At 34.5% G+C, this 15,724-nt stretch overlaps 1 protein-coding gene across 6 annotated transcripts in view; it reads right to left on the bottom strand.

Moving 5' to 3' along the window:
• Nucleotides 1–15,724, bottom strand: part of LOC126872192 (hemicentin-2-like) — a 548,719-nt gene that overhangs the window by 235,310 nt on the left and 297,685 nt on the right. The window contains exon 3 of one of the 6 annotated variants that reach the window (XM_050631838.1): nt 1,918–2,018. The exons of the other annotated variants lie outside the window; for them this stretch is intronic. Coding sequence (XP_050487795.1) covers nt 1,918 — 1 coding nt within the window. The 5' untranslated portion in view covers nt 1,919–2,018. The remainder of the gene's footprint in view (nt 1–1,917; nt 2,019–15,724) is intronic. 6 annotated transcript variants of the gene reach the window in all.

Genomic DNA, 15,724 nt, shown 5'->3' on the forward strand with positions numbered 1-15,724 from the left:
TACACGATCCTCGTAATTCAGTGAAAATCTGTATCGAGACACGATAACACAAAATCATGTAGTGAAACTATTTTATGCGAATTAATATTATGTTAACTGTCTTTTGAAACGGCGTTTTATTCTTTAACCGTGGTTAAAACAGTTGACGGCTGTCTTCGGACCGACTCGGATAAAGAATAAAATGCAGTGAAATCAAATACCATTTGCATTTCATCGATGGAAGATTCCAACTCTTTCATCTTATCTTACATTTTTATGGTGGAAATTAAATCGAAATGTAGAAATGTTTATTAAGGTGACACGAGGAAACCAAAATTACGTTATTATTGTTTAATAATGAACTTTCTCCAGCTTTTCCAGTAACAAGCTAATTGTATCATCGTTAAATCATTTGTGACGTATTCATTATAATTTTAAATATTGTTAATATACAAGTTTATATTAACTCTGTTAATTCAGTGTTACAATCATTTGAACTACCTCTGTTCTTCTAATCGAAACAGGGGAACGACTGATTCGTGGCGTCGATTATCAGAATCGTAACGAGAATTTACTCCTCTCGCTGACGCGTTTTCCTCGCGATCGCGCCTCTCCGCGAACGGTCGTAACAATTACATTGTCAATTATATTATAACTGTTATTGAAACGCGAAAAAATTGAAGTCAGCCCGAGTTCATTAGAGATAAAACTTTTCTGTGTAGTTTTCTTCTCTCGAATTAACTTTTTTTAATTAAAATGAATCTTCAAGGTAATAATTCTATTTGATTAAAAATTCTAAAGTTGTTAAAGTAAAGTCCATAACTTGCAACTTATACAACTTATCAACTTACCAACATCATTCATTACGCAAGAAGATCCTGTTCATTGTTACGCTCACTAAATCGCGACGAACTTCCTCTAACAACATCGTCATTCTAAATTTCGCCTTTAGTTCCACCCAAAAACAATCTACCGAATCTCAAGTATTGATGTAATACTTGTGTGTAGTAGTATGTCAAAGGTTCCGACGGTTCTGGTGATCCGTGTACAATAAAGATTCTTAGCGGTAATGAAATTTTAAGCCTGGACTCACTATCCAAATATCGGATAAGAGATTGAAGGACCAGGAGCAGCAGCGGAGGCACTTTATATCCTGACGTCGATAGTCTCCGGGAGCTCACTTTGCCTCGGTCCTTTGACCGTCAGGTTCGGTGGCATGATGCACCAGGCAAATAATTCGCCCCTCAAACGATTCCATCGATCGTTTCCATCGTCGTTCCTCTTTCGCTTCTCGCAATCTCTTTCTCTCTCTTTTTCAATCGCTTCTCACCTTCGGCCCACTTCTTTACCCCTTCTCTGCTCGCCCGAAATAGCCACGTAATCGGTTCCACGGTCTCCCTTAAAGCGGCCAATAAATCAGGAAACAACGATTCGTTCGTGTATTCAATCAACAGGCCTGGAACGGCGGAGTGGTTTCAATTTTCGAAGGGTGAGATCTCAGGTCGATGGTCATTTAACGCGTGATTAGACTGGTAACCGAAATAGCGATAGGCTCTGGGGATAATTATTGTCCTTCTGTCTTTTGTTCTACGGCAAGCAATGAAATAACACAAAAATGTTACATTAACGCAGTCCAGTAATATTACTGGAAAACGTATAAGTATGACTTACGTATAGCTTTATTAAGATGTAAAAACGTATTAGAATATGATAAATAGTACAATGAAATATAGTTTTGCCTCAAAATAAAAACATAGTTTCTGACTCGAACTAAGCAACTCGCTATGCCCTCCTCTTTATTTGAACTCACCCCCAGAGTGAGATATCCGAGAACGAGCAAAAGGTCTATGAAAGCGAGAAGCCATAAATTTTTCTGGTCGAATGAACAGTGACATCGTTTAGTAGAAGATGAATGGAATATGTGTGATGGTTACTCACTCCAATATTAGCAATCTGGACACATTATATGCCGTTCGATCGCTTTATGATTTCCCGCTATCTCGAACCTCTCGGTCGTTCTCCGTATTCTTTCTTGTTCCCTACGAGAACAAAGTCAAGCTGAATAGTATATCTGTCTCGTAATAAACATTATCGATCTCGATCATGTAGCTTATTTCCATGCAGAAATGTACATAGTTACATGTACAATGAGAGTCGTAGATGAGTATACAATTTAAAGACACGAGATTTATTCGTAACCTCTTACACACGTATTGCATAAACTGAAGATTGATTGGGAAGATATGAAACATATAGGAATACAAATTACGATGGAAGTTCTTTTATCCGAATCCCGTTTATACGAACCAGCTTTTGTTTACTGTCAGTTGTATGCAATCGTAACGGAGCCTCTATTATTCGAAATACGCTCGAGCGTATTTTCAATTATACGAACGCGTGTTCTGAAATAGTGCGCTTCTAGCTTTAGTCCGTGTGTTTTGTCTAAACTGACATATAACTGAAGACAATTTATGTCGAAATTGTTGTTCAACCTTGGGTATCCGAACGTCAACCTCTATTATTGAAACTCGTAGCAACAGCTGGTGAGATAACAAGTGAGCCTTTATTATCCGAACTCATCTGTTATTCGAAATATTTTGCCCTTTGACCGGTTCGAATAACCAAAGTTCTACTGTAATAGCAATATGGTAAACTATAATAATAAAAAGGTATAATAGATAAAGTACAGTGTAAAGTATAAGAGCAAAAAAAAAAAGTAAAAACAGGTAAATCTTTAGCCATATAAGTCAACGTTATACGAAGACATAACATACATAACATACATAAAATACATAGAATATAATCTACAGTCAGTTAGATCTGCGCAACACACGTCTCTCGAATAGATTTCGATACAAAATACAAAATGTAAAGCAAAAATACCTGAACGTACCCATCACTCACGAGTTAACCATCGATGAACGTTACCATATCAAAAACACAACAATACTTTTCTAAAAACGAGTGCAAAGCGACCCGCCCCGACGTCGACAGAAAACCGCGTCTCCCGTGGGGATTTCCATTCTCTGAATGATTCGGTGACGGAAACGCGACCGTCGTTCCGAGCTAGATGGAACGGCGATAGGTCGAAACGCGTTTATAATTTAATAATGGTTCGGAGGGTGTACGCCGGTGGGCCGTTCCAATGAATTCTTTTCTCGGTCGGGCCCTGAATGCGTGTCACCTTTATTCGTAATAACGCTCGATGACAGGGGACCGGTGGCCATTGTCACGCCTGTTTAACTGACGTGAACAGGCCGTGGCTCGTCCATCATTCGTGCGAGCTTTCGAATCGAACAATCGACTCGAACCACGAAAATCCTCGCGTAAAAACGTACCCTCATCCAACATAGTAATTCTCCGAGTTTCCAGAACGATTATCAAATCTTCTCTAGATTTTGAAATTTATTGATTATTGACGTGTTTGAATTTCTTTTCTCTGTTTTAGCACTTTATGTTGAGCGCAAATGTTTATATGAACGAATGTATACAGTGGCACGAAGTTATCGTGTTGGAATAATTTATTTAAAGATGGAAGTAATTTTTTCAATGAACGATAATTAATTGGACGTGGACATTTTGGAAATAGACATTACTTGCGAAAGGATTAAGGTTGCATATAAAGGAACAAAAATGTATACGTATGAGGCAAAAATTCCGCTAATTGATACCATAACAAGTGATTTATGAATTTTCGAACATTTCCAAATTTTCTGTGTTTCTCATACTTTATATCGTGTGAAGGAATCTTAATCCCCCCATATGTTACAACGATGGCACAAGTACAATGATGATTATTTTAACGTTTAATTGTAAGATACGAATAGCTGATTATAGAAAAAATATTTTGAAGGCATATATTGGAATATATGTATCAGAATATGCTTATTGGAATATGTGTATTGGAATATATAATTTTGTACTAATATATTCCAATAATCAATATAATCAACTGAATTATTTATAAGCTAGTTTATGCATAAATGTTGACTCTTTGAATGAAAATAACTAGATATTACTTCATGAAAAGTGTCAGCTAAGTCTGTGAGTTAATTTTTTATTCTCTGCATTGACCTTAACTCAATCTCGTATTTTACGATGCAGCCACTTAGGTATACGGTTGAATTTGAATGCGATGCACGAGCCCCGAAACGTGACTTGTTTGCGGGGAAAGTATTCCGCGGTGCCGAAAGTTAATTACAACGTTAAGGGACGTTCTTTGTAAATTGGATCAAAGCTCGTATTCAGTAATCCAAAACTGCAAAAGTTGTGGGCCGAAGTTTCCGTCCCTTTGTGCTGCTTCCTCCAACTTTGGCAGAGCTATAGCAATCGAACTTCTATTTTGGACACCATGGTAGAATTGAAACAATTTTACGCATATATAAAAACATTTTGTTATCAATTAATAAGATCCAATTAACTGAAATTTAGATGCCGCTTGAACTAATATAAGTCCTTATTCTATTGATATAAGTAGAAGTATTTTGTAAAAAAGAACAGACTATGCTAATATCGCATAAACAATTTTGCCAAAGAAGTGGTCATATATAGAATAATCCTTACTAGAGAAATTTCTTCTTTACTTTCATATTTCAGAACTTTCGTTCTCTCATCCCGAACAATATACATTGCTCAAAACAAATATAGAATCACTCTTATGAACGATTTTATTGCACCAACTAACAAACAAACAATTATTCGAAATTTTTAAACCACACGCTGCAACATCCCATAATTTCTCATCTGAAACCCCTTTTTCCTATAAAACCGATATCGATGCAGCCACTCAAAGCATAGAAATAATTCAACTTCGAAAAACAAAAGAAATTTCTAAGCACAATTTACGCAAACGAAAAAAGGATCCAAAATAACACGTTTTCCCAGTTTTAATTCCCCAGGGAGCGGAGTACCAAGGTCCTAAAGATCGTTCTTTTGACGAAAAACGCGCTAGTACGAAACGTTCAGCGATAATATTGCGTTTTAATTTCGATCGAAACAGAGAAACGTTGTGCGCAAGATTTTTTTTTGATGTTTCGCTCGCTGATCGGTGTCAGAGGGTAAAGGACGGAGGATTTCGAATAGGAGGATCGGCTCTGTGCATTTATCGTTTTAAAATCGTTCGTTAAAGCGTATGAATATATACTTTCCCCATAATCCTTCGATTCGCCCTCTCGAACCAGCCATATTGTGCTCTTTCGCGGATCAGTTTGCTTCTCTATGCGCACGATAATCTATATATACTGTCGATGAAAAGTTCGTGAGTCATTTATCCGACGAGAGGGAAATTTTGGTTATTTTAGCGGAAAAAATATAAAACGGGAGTAGTATAGAGTATAGAACAGAATGGTGTAGAGTATAGAACATTTGTGTATTTTCTTCGTATTTTTTACTATTATTTTACTTAATACATCCTTAGTATTTTTTGATAGAAAGATATCTTAAGGTATTGTTTTTGAGAAATTGTTTTGAGCCAATAAATATAGATATTGATTCTGTTCTTGGTATTTTTGGCGAATTGTAATATTTAAAAATGGTGTTGTAAGGTGTATTCTCTTGTTAGTCTTAAGTATAGAGTAATGTTTAAGAATTAAAATGGTTTGAAGTAGAAATGCCGGGGACGAAATTAAATTGGAAATAAATGGTAATTCGTGTTCTTCTATTTTGTTAGACGGAACCCATACCACGTATTAAACTAATGCTTCTTATTACGATAATAGTAAAGTTTAATTATTACAGCAATGTAAACATTAAGAGTAGAATTTATATACGTTTATACAATAATTTTTATCCTGAACTATCACTTCTGGAATAAATTCCTTAAATTAATTTTAAGCTATTTCAATTTCTCAGAGGGAGAATCTCGAAGCTGTAGTAAATATTTTACATACACAACAATCTCTCAAAACAGAAATTTAAAAATTACAAGAGAAGTAAAATATAACTCATATTCATTACTATTCATTAACATACTATTAACATACTATTCATTAACACATAAAATACAAATTTTACAATTTTAAAATGTCTTAGAGTTACATCCTATACAATATTTTAATATCATCTTTAATTCAATAATCTAGTTATTATATAACCTCCTATTTATCCTAAGATCATTTTACACCTCCATCGAAAATAATTTCTTCCCTTCTTAATGAGAAATTCGTATATTTTCGATGTTCTTATAACAATTGATTGCGAATTCTTCGGCCGAACATTCCTCGATTCGAGTACGTGTTGCAATTGTATGTGCAGTTATCTACGACGATTGGCAAGCTCACCTCTTCCCACACGTCTTCAAGTATATATCTGTATATGTACATCGAAATGAATTCCAAGAATTTACAATTCGAGCGACGGAGAAACAGAAAAGAAACCGCGAAACATTCCTGGTTATTGTTACGACACAATGGACCACACCCCCATCCCTCCAAGTTACCCCCTTTTTGTTCTCTGTCTCTCTTCCAGGCTCGTATTTAGCTAGATACGCTGGCTATCGCAATGCAAAGGGTGGGAAAATGGGGGTCAACGATCGGGTCGCCGGATTAGCACGTTTACTGATGTAATATCGCGTTATCGGGTACCAAACTGTGTGTTAATAAATACCTATAGACTCGTTTTCACGCTGTAGAGATCCTAGGATTTCCCTTTTTTCAGGATTTCTACTTTTTAGGTGTTATAGTTTATGTTTCAGCTTCGAGGGTGAGTTGATTGTGTGTGAGAATAAGAAACGTGTTGGAGTATGTTAGAGTAATTTGAAAGTTGTACCATTTTGCTCTTCTTTCTGTCTTCTGGGAGAAGTTAATTGTTTGAAATGGAATTTCTAATTATTTTTTAATAATAATATTTATTTCTTTTATGTCTTTTACCAATCTTTTGCACAATTGAATTAACCATATTTGGTGGGATTTGAGTTAGAGTGGGAAGTTACGGGTTAATGGTTATTATAGGTATATTGTTATTTTTAATATATATAGTATATGTACCCATATATATGTTAATAATAATAATTGTATATATATATAATATGTACATACACATACACACACACATATGTATGCATGTATCTATGTATTGTATGTATATGATTATATAGTATCAATAAATTTTATATATTTAATGTATTAGAACATTTTTATTATTAATATCAAACAAAGAATACAATATAGATGATGTTCTATTTATATTTTGCACATTTTGTTTTAATTATCTTATTAGATATAACATTACATTTCGTAATTTGTCAGTTCACTAATATCACTAATTGATAAATTATTATGCGATTGCACCAGAATTTTTATCATTATATTGATAGATTTTTCTAAAGTCTACAATCTTCTCAATACGTAGTTTCTCACCTGCCAACAACTTTTACAAAAACTTCAAAAGGAACTGTAAAACTACCTCCACTGCAAATTTGTTTGATCGATCTATCGATCGATTTTATTCGACAATGCGAAATTATAGAAACTAACAAGATCACTTATTTTCTATTAAAAAACTTTATTCTGAATATTTTTCTTTTTTGGTTGATATTGCACAGAGTAAAAACAGAAAGGTATTAGCGTTTAGAAAGGAACTCGAAAAAAACAAAGATATTGAAGTTAACATAGTTATTTTCTAAGTGTATAAATCATAGACTAGTTGCTTCGAAATATTATTGTTTTAATTGTGTAGAATTAAAAGCAGGTATAGGGGAATTACGTCTCTGTTGAAGACAGTTATTTTCTGCGAAATGACACGGCTGCATTATCTTTAGAAATTGTGCGTTCAAACGACCGAAGCGAGTTCCAATGAATTTCTAAAACTCCCCCTGCCGCGTTCGCAGAACACGGCCAGAAACTTTCTGGAATTCTATGAATGCATGCAACGTTTTATCCCCTTTTTCTATAAATTGGAAAACAGACTTGGCAACGGGTACGACACAGATATAATCTACTTGACGTACAAAGAGAAGTCGAAGATTTGATTTCGCAAGGAAAGAAATTGCTGGAGATAAAATACAGTCAGATACTATGTTGCAAAGTTCTAAATAAAAAATATTATTTGTCTTATTTGTTCGCCGTTAAATGAGATTTCGAATTATATCACAAAAGAGAAATTATTATTAACAAAGATCCAGGTATTTTAGTGTTCTTTTTAAATCCACGATATCCTCGAAGAAATCAGAAAAAATAGATCTTTTCAGATTCTCAACTCAAAATAAAAATAATCATTCATCAGTTTGAATTCATTTCGGATATTCTTTTCTTTCTTTCAATTTGTCATACTCTCAAATATGATAGAAACTAGCTATTCGTCAAACTCAACTCACAAACTCAAATTCACCCCCTTAATTCCATCAATAACCTTTCCCTTAAAATTGAAATTACTCACTTATAAAACTCAACTCAATTCAAACACTTTATCATATATAGTATACCTTCCCCTCCAAATTTATGATATATATCGAACGTAAAAAAAAAATTCGTGAAACTCAATTCGACTGGAAAATGATCCAGGATCATTTGATACCAGGATCTCTTTGAGACAAACATATTCAATATAATTCAGACCTTTATCATAATTCCCAAAAGCAGGACAAAAAAGTACTTAAGTCTATTTATTAATAAATTCAAGTTTACACCATGGAGTTATAATATACAATATAATAAAACGTAGATGACTTTGTCGATGTGGTAAATAGTGAGTACAAAAGTTACTGAAATTCATGGTGTATCGATCTTAATCTTTCTATTTATCCACTACTATGTCTTTTTTCGAGTGCGACTATACAGGGTGGTTGGTAACTGGTGGTACAAGCGGAAAGGGGGGCGGGGCATTCTACGCGAAAAAAGAAGTCGAAAATATAGAATAAAACTTTTTTTAATTTTTTTTTTTTTAATTTTTCCATCGAGACAACGATCTACAGTGAGATCCGTTATAACGAGACGTGATAAAGGGCACGCGTGCCGAGCGAAAATTCAAAGTTGATTTTCTCGAAAACAAAGCTTCAAACGAAAAATTTTTATTCTATATTATCGACTTCCTTTTTCGCGTAGAATCACCCCCTTTCCGCTTGTACCACCAGTTACCAACTACCCTGTATATTAAATGGAATGCAAAGACACAAGATCGGTATATACGCTGTGAATGGCTTGTGGTAGCGCATGCGTGCGCCATCCACAGTCTGCATTGCAGACACGTGCGGTTTTAATCCCATGATACTAGAGAATAATATGACAGAAACCTTGCATAAAATCGATTTTTTGACATCGTTAAATATTATGGTAACAGAAAGTTCAGATCGTGATATTATATGTAAATACAAAATAACTTATTCATAGGCAGAAAGTATGTTTTAATAATACCAGCCAAGTCGATCGTGATATGAATGAAAGTAATCGATTCGGAGTTTAGCGTAACGAAGTTCTAGAAACTCTTTTAAACTTTTCTGAGCCTAGAAGAAAATTTTTAAAAGTCCAGCAGGAAAAATCTTGTTTAAAGTCCAGTAAGAAATTTCCTTTGTTTTATCTGCCTCTTCTTATATAAGGTGAACCGTGCAACTGAGACATTTCAGAATCTCCTTCCCGTTGTGATTATGGTATTTTACAAGAAAATGGTGGAGGTAAAAGGAAAATGGTTCAAAGAGAATTACTTTTCCAGGATCGTATTCTTTTTGCAAGTGTAAGAGTGTATCTATGTATGTATATACAATTACATTGTAAATAGTTTGACGATTCCTTGAAAAGTTACATAATATTTTCTGGTATATTATAATATATTCTGATATACTATATATTTAAATTAAACGGAGTATTGAATAGCGTAATAAAAGGTCGCGCGTTATTCAACCCACAGTAGATACTTCGGTCGTATCAAATAACATCGTGAAATATTGTGACAGCCCTTGAATAAACACAATTCGTAAATTTGCAGGAGTCCTGTGTCATCTCATAAATATAACATGCCTTACAACTGTCATTTAGTTTATTCTTTATCTGGACAAACTATTCATTAGATTAAATATCTAAGTTCTTTCGTTTCTTTTCGTTCTATTTATTCTATTTTATTTTTTTATCCTACCTTTTTATAATTTTCTTATTAAATCTTTTGTATTTTTTCTTTTTTGTATATTCATTTAGGGGAGAGTCGTGTAGTATCGACCGGCATACACTACTAACTAAAATTATTTTTGGCTTTTCTCACTAGACATCAGCACCTTTATTCGAATAAACAAACGAATATAATTCTGTATAACATATTTCGGAGGCACAATGTTTATTCCGTTGCTTTCGCTGTCATGTTAAAAGTATGCGTTGATATTTCAAGTATTAAAAGTTATTTTCTAGAGCAGATATTTTGTTTCTGAGATAAGTAAATAATTATTTTCTATTATGTATATTATATTTACATATCCATCTGTATCTATCTACCTTATCTACCATATACTATCTACTAAGTGTAATTATCAGTCCCAGTTTTGCAACTTTCTTTGTATATTATATACATTATAATCTAAAGCGTTTCACGTGTTTTTCGTCCAGTACTAACCAATCAGCAGTTGACCAGAACAAATCTCTTTTATCTGTTAGTTGAATATGTTGGCAACTGAAATTAAATTAGAAGATGGCCGCTTAATCTTCCTTCTATCTTTTCCCATAGAAAAATGTCCGAAATTCCAAAGTAGAAAAAAGGGAAATGAACAGAGGAAAACATGAATGCGGCTTTGAAGCTACTCCTCGAAAACAAAATGACCCGGAGACAGGCCGCTGGGGCTTTTAATGTGGCAAAAACGACGAATGTAAACACTGGACACACGTCAAATGCACAGACCAAGAAAATATCAATTGTTTTATTTGTGACATATGCAAGAATAAAATTTGAATAAAAATGTGTATTCTAATATCTAAATGTCTTTTTTTTAACATTCTCTATTATTTAGATCGAAAAATCTAGTGATTAAATAATCGGTCGATACTGGACGACAATTTTTTATTTCCTACAAATTAAAACAATTTTACTCTTGTAAATTATCAATTCTTGTTATTGAATTTCACAAAATTAATTCTTTCCTCCTTTTAGTTCCATTTTTATTACAGATTCATTTGTTGAATTTTGAATTTCATCGATTCTAGGCCAAGATAGAATAAAAATCCTTTAAAGCAGTCGGTACTACACGACTTTACGCCATACCTTCCTTTTCGCATTATATGTAGTTGACAAAAAAACTCGTATCCAATACGTGACAAATTGATCGTGAAAGAAATGTTCAAAATAGGAACCGACGTTTATTTGCTAAGTACATATGTAAGACAAAATAGGTAGAAAATTAAAAAATCGAAGGTCTTTGCATTTGAATGGAATATTCTGTATACCACGTGCTGTATCTTATCATGTCATATCGTAGATGACACGATCGTTCTTGGAAACTCCATTGCACAAGTGCGGTATGCTCTTCATCTTATAGAACGTTATCTTGTCAAACTGCATTCAAGAACAACTTCATCGATTTAAATGTTTCTGCATATCATGCGCATTCTATACATTTCTGTCTCTTTAAATTTCTCATAAATACATAAAAGTCCGAGGTCTAGTAGTAATGATGCTCTTATCCAAGTCATTAACGTTCTAATTAACAATCAAACTCATTCGAATCCATTCTTTCTGTTCTAAACCTGATCCAAAATCTGCGCAGTGCTGCGTCCCTAGAAAAGATGCACTTTACGAACACGTACAGAGAAACAGAATTTCGAGAGACTCATTAGGTTTCACGGCGCGCGACCATCCAGATCGGGCCTCCTGATAATACACGGCGTAGCCGTAATTCTTGGGGTCGATATGGCGTTTAAACGAACCCCGATAGCGATTCCCTCCCTTGAATGATATGAATATCGTTAATGGAGCTGGTTGAACATGATGTGGTCGTATTTCGGAATCGTGCGATTCCTAGCTCTACGTGAACGGAATGAGGCCGACTTAACCCCGCTCGTTATGTTCGCTAATTAAATTATGTGCTCTGGAATTTCGATGATTTCCACCATTCTGAAACGTGCGATCATAGGAATCAGTTGTGTATTCACGTGCATTAGAGTGAAATGAAAAAGATCAAAATTATGCAGTTTATTATGAAGTAGTTAGTTATGAAGTTAGTTTACGACGAATGAATTTTTGAAGAGGTGTAAGCATCTTTTCTTTTTTCAAAGAAAGAAACAGTTTAAAATCAATAAGATTCACTGAAATTGTTCATATCTGATATTCTAATTATTTGTAATATTTTGGGTGGTGGGAATATCTAGCTAAGTAGACAAATTGGGCAAGTAGATCAAGATTTATTTAGTAGATAATAGACGTATATAATAATTAGGAGTTAGATGGTAGACAGTAGATATGGAAGAGTAAAATAAGGACGAAATAAGGTTGTGTGTGTGAACGGATGGATTTGTGTGTGTACATGGTTTAACTGAAAGCGCAGGACGATAAGAATAGTTGTAAACGAAATTCCTCTTATGGCTGAAAATAACTGCAGGTATTACTACTTATGATATTTCGCTTCTAATTGATTAATTAATATATTCGTAGGATATAATTTCAAAATAAATTTAATAGTATTATATTAAATACTTAATAGATTCGAGGAATATTATTGAATAATAAATAATATATTAGAGAATTAATAATATATTAATATATAATAAATAATATATAAGAAATGTATAGATAATTTGCTGAAAATAACAAATAAATTATTAAGATCACAGAAGATACATAAAAACGATAAAAATAATTTTTGAGTGGCTTACAGCACCTCAAAAAATTTACTGATTGAATTCAGAATTTAACAATGAAATATATATCACTATAGACGGCAACTATTGTTCTCTATTAGAAGTCAGGAGCAACATAATCAAATTTTGCACCTATATCTCGCTTTACCCCAACTCGCAAACACGCGCAATTCCGCGGAGCGATTCCACCGTCGAAACGGGTTGTAACTTACGAAATATGACTTTGGTAACGTTGCACCCGCTAGTTTTGTTTTATTTCTCCCTTTCTTCTTTTTTTTTTTGTTTGTTTTATTTTTCGGTCCCCTTCATTTTGTTCTACGTCGTAAATCTGCCCGTTGTGTCAGCCAACTATCTCGAAAACGCGAATTTAAAAAAAATCCAGCGTGACACGGTGTAGAAACATGCAACGCTATCACGTTTCGAAGCGTCGCGTCGCGGTCGCGTCGGTGATTTCAACGACATCGGGATACAACTCCGGGAAATAATGAACTAATTAAGCTGAAAACCCCTGATTGGCTGTAGACCAATCGTTTCCAATTTGTTGTTTGCTGTTAATATCCCTTTCACCCTTTTTTGCTTTAGTCTCTTTCAGAGAGGGCTAAAGTAGTTCTCGGATGTCTTGAGCATTTAATTATAGAAATTAGTGTAATTCGAGTATTTTCAACATTTGTTACAAATTCTTTATCTTGTAATATATACATCAATGCTTAAAAATCTTAGGACATGCCTTACCTTCAAGAAAGCTTCAGTATCTACTTAATATACAATAGATTATAAAATTTCAAATTGTATGTATTTCATAATACAAGGTTTAGTACAGTGAATATCAATATTGCTCAAGCTACGCACCACTTTTCTACAGCTGTAACGATATTTTCCGAAATTAACTAAGAATGTACACCGATAACAAAAAATTAATCAGTTCTCCTGTGAGTATAGCCATATTTTTGAAAATTAAGTAGCAGTGTACGTAACAAAAAATTAATCGATACAATTAATTCTAACTCAAAATGAAGCAAAAACAGTATTATTCGAGAGTCACTACAAAAGAGATTGTAGTGTATTTAAATGAAAGGTCAATATAATTTTCCTCCAATAAGATAATACCTACCACTATCGTAAAGCTCATTCATAAAACTCACCATTTCAATATAAAAAATTGCATAGGTACTTTTTGCGAATGAAAATTTATAAGACAACAGCCTAGAACCCATGGAAGCATCGCGAACCTAAAAGCAAGAAATTATTCATACTCCTCCAGGATCTTGCGATCGATCATCATCCACGTGCTCTGGCGTATGTGTACACGCGTCAAGCCAGAAGAATATCAGACGGAACATAGTAGCGCATTTATCCACGACAGGAATTTCCCTTACACGTTTCCACCGCACACAAATCTGGTAACCTACGTGCACACATCGGACAGGGATCGCGATGCCACGACTGCCTCAACAAATTACCAAAGGGCGCCGCCCGGAGGCAGCCGTTGAATTCTGTCCCTATCGATTTATGCTCGCGACGTGCGGTGTCGTTTCCGAAGCTACGGGTGAAACTGCGCGAGAAAAAAAAGGAAGCTACGGGCGCAGTGAAGGGGAAAGGGGGGGGGCGGAACAAGAAGAGGGAAGAAATGGTAGCAGGGAGAAAAAACGATTCGTCGAGGGAATCGATGCAACGAAGCACCGTAGTGGTTTCGACGAATCGAACTAAGAGGCGAAGAGAGAAAAAAGTGAGTGGGAAAAAGGAAATAGACGTGGTTCGCTCGAACAGAGTGAACGAAGAGAAGAAAACGGGACAAGAATCCAGAAATATCAGCGGGCCTCGCGTTTCCTCGCCCCTGTTTCGGCGAGTCGATTGATTGTCGATGGAACATTGAAGCTACCACCCAGGGAATCGTATCCCGTTCCGTCAGGAAGTCAGCCACTTCGTATTAATCTCGGCCAATTATCGATAAACGGCTGCCGGCTAATTATCCGCGATTCATCATTTCGACGCGCACCCGGGCTAAAGTGTGCACGTGGGATTATTCAGAATCTTTTCGATAACGAACTACACGTAATATGGGTGTTATATACGTAATATGGGTGAATACGTACTATCTGAAATAACTCGTTGGTTATTGGTTTTATCGAAAAATATCTTGAATAAATTATGTCGCGTTTCAAGGGTCTCATATCAGATGCATGCAATTTTATCTTTTAATATCTTATATTTCCTGGGATACATCTACTCGGGGAGATTTTACGCCACCTCAGTTATATACATAGGAAAATATAGAAACAGAACATTAGTCGGAAATAGTGCAAAGAAGTTAAATTCGGAACAATTATTTGTTATATTTGTAATTTTTTTATTTATTATCACCTATTAAGCCGAATCCAAAGCATATTGATGAGATAAGATAAATGTGCTTGTTTGTTTTTGCATAAAGAATTAAATTTTGGCTATCTAACTCGTTAACTACTGATTTTATCAAAATACGTCTTAAACGAGTTATGTTGCATTTTAAGCGACTCAAATCTATGGTATCACATTTTATTTTCTAATATTTTGTACTTTCCGAGATATCAGGTGGACTTCGAGCTTTTCAAACATAGACATTCTTTGCAAAAAAGTATCTTAACCTATTTATACAGAAGAACCATTAGTTTAATAGGTATTTTAGCTTTTAGCCTTTATTTGTCAAATTGAAAGGAAGACGTGAAGCGGTATTCTTGTATTTACGTTATCTTTCTTTCCCGTACGTTAAATTTCACCACTTGAAGTTAAAATATGTACCAAAGTAATGGCTCTTTGGTATATATAGGTTAATAGTATTTTATAGAGAATAGCTAGCTAGATCGATCAATGTTATAGACAATGTAAGGTGCCATATAAAAAAATTAACGTTACCTTGATATCCCACAAAATATTAGATATAAAAAGATTAATTTGCATCCATTCGATGAGCCCCTTGAAATGCAGCATAATTCATTTAAAACCAA

This window comes from Bombus huntii, chromosome 12 (assembly GCF_024542735.1).
Source record: "Bombus huntii isolate Logan2020A chromosome 12, iyBomHunt1.1, whole genome shotgun sequence".
NCBI classification, from domain to species: domain Eukaryota; kingdom Metazoa; phylum Arthropoda; class Insecta; order Hymenoptera; family Apidae; genus Bombus; species Bombus huntii.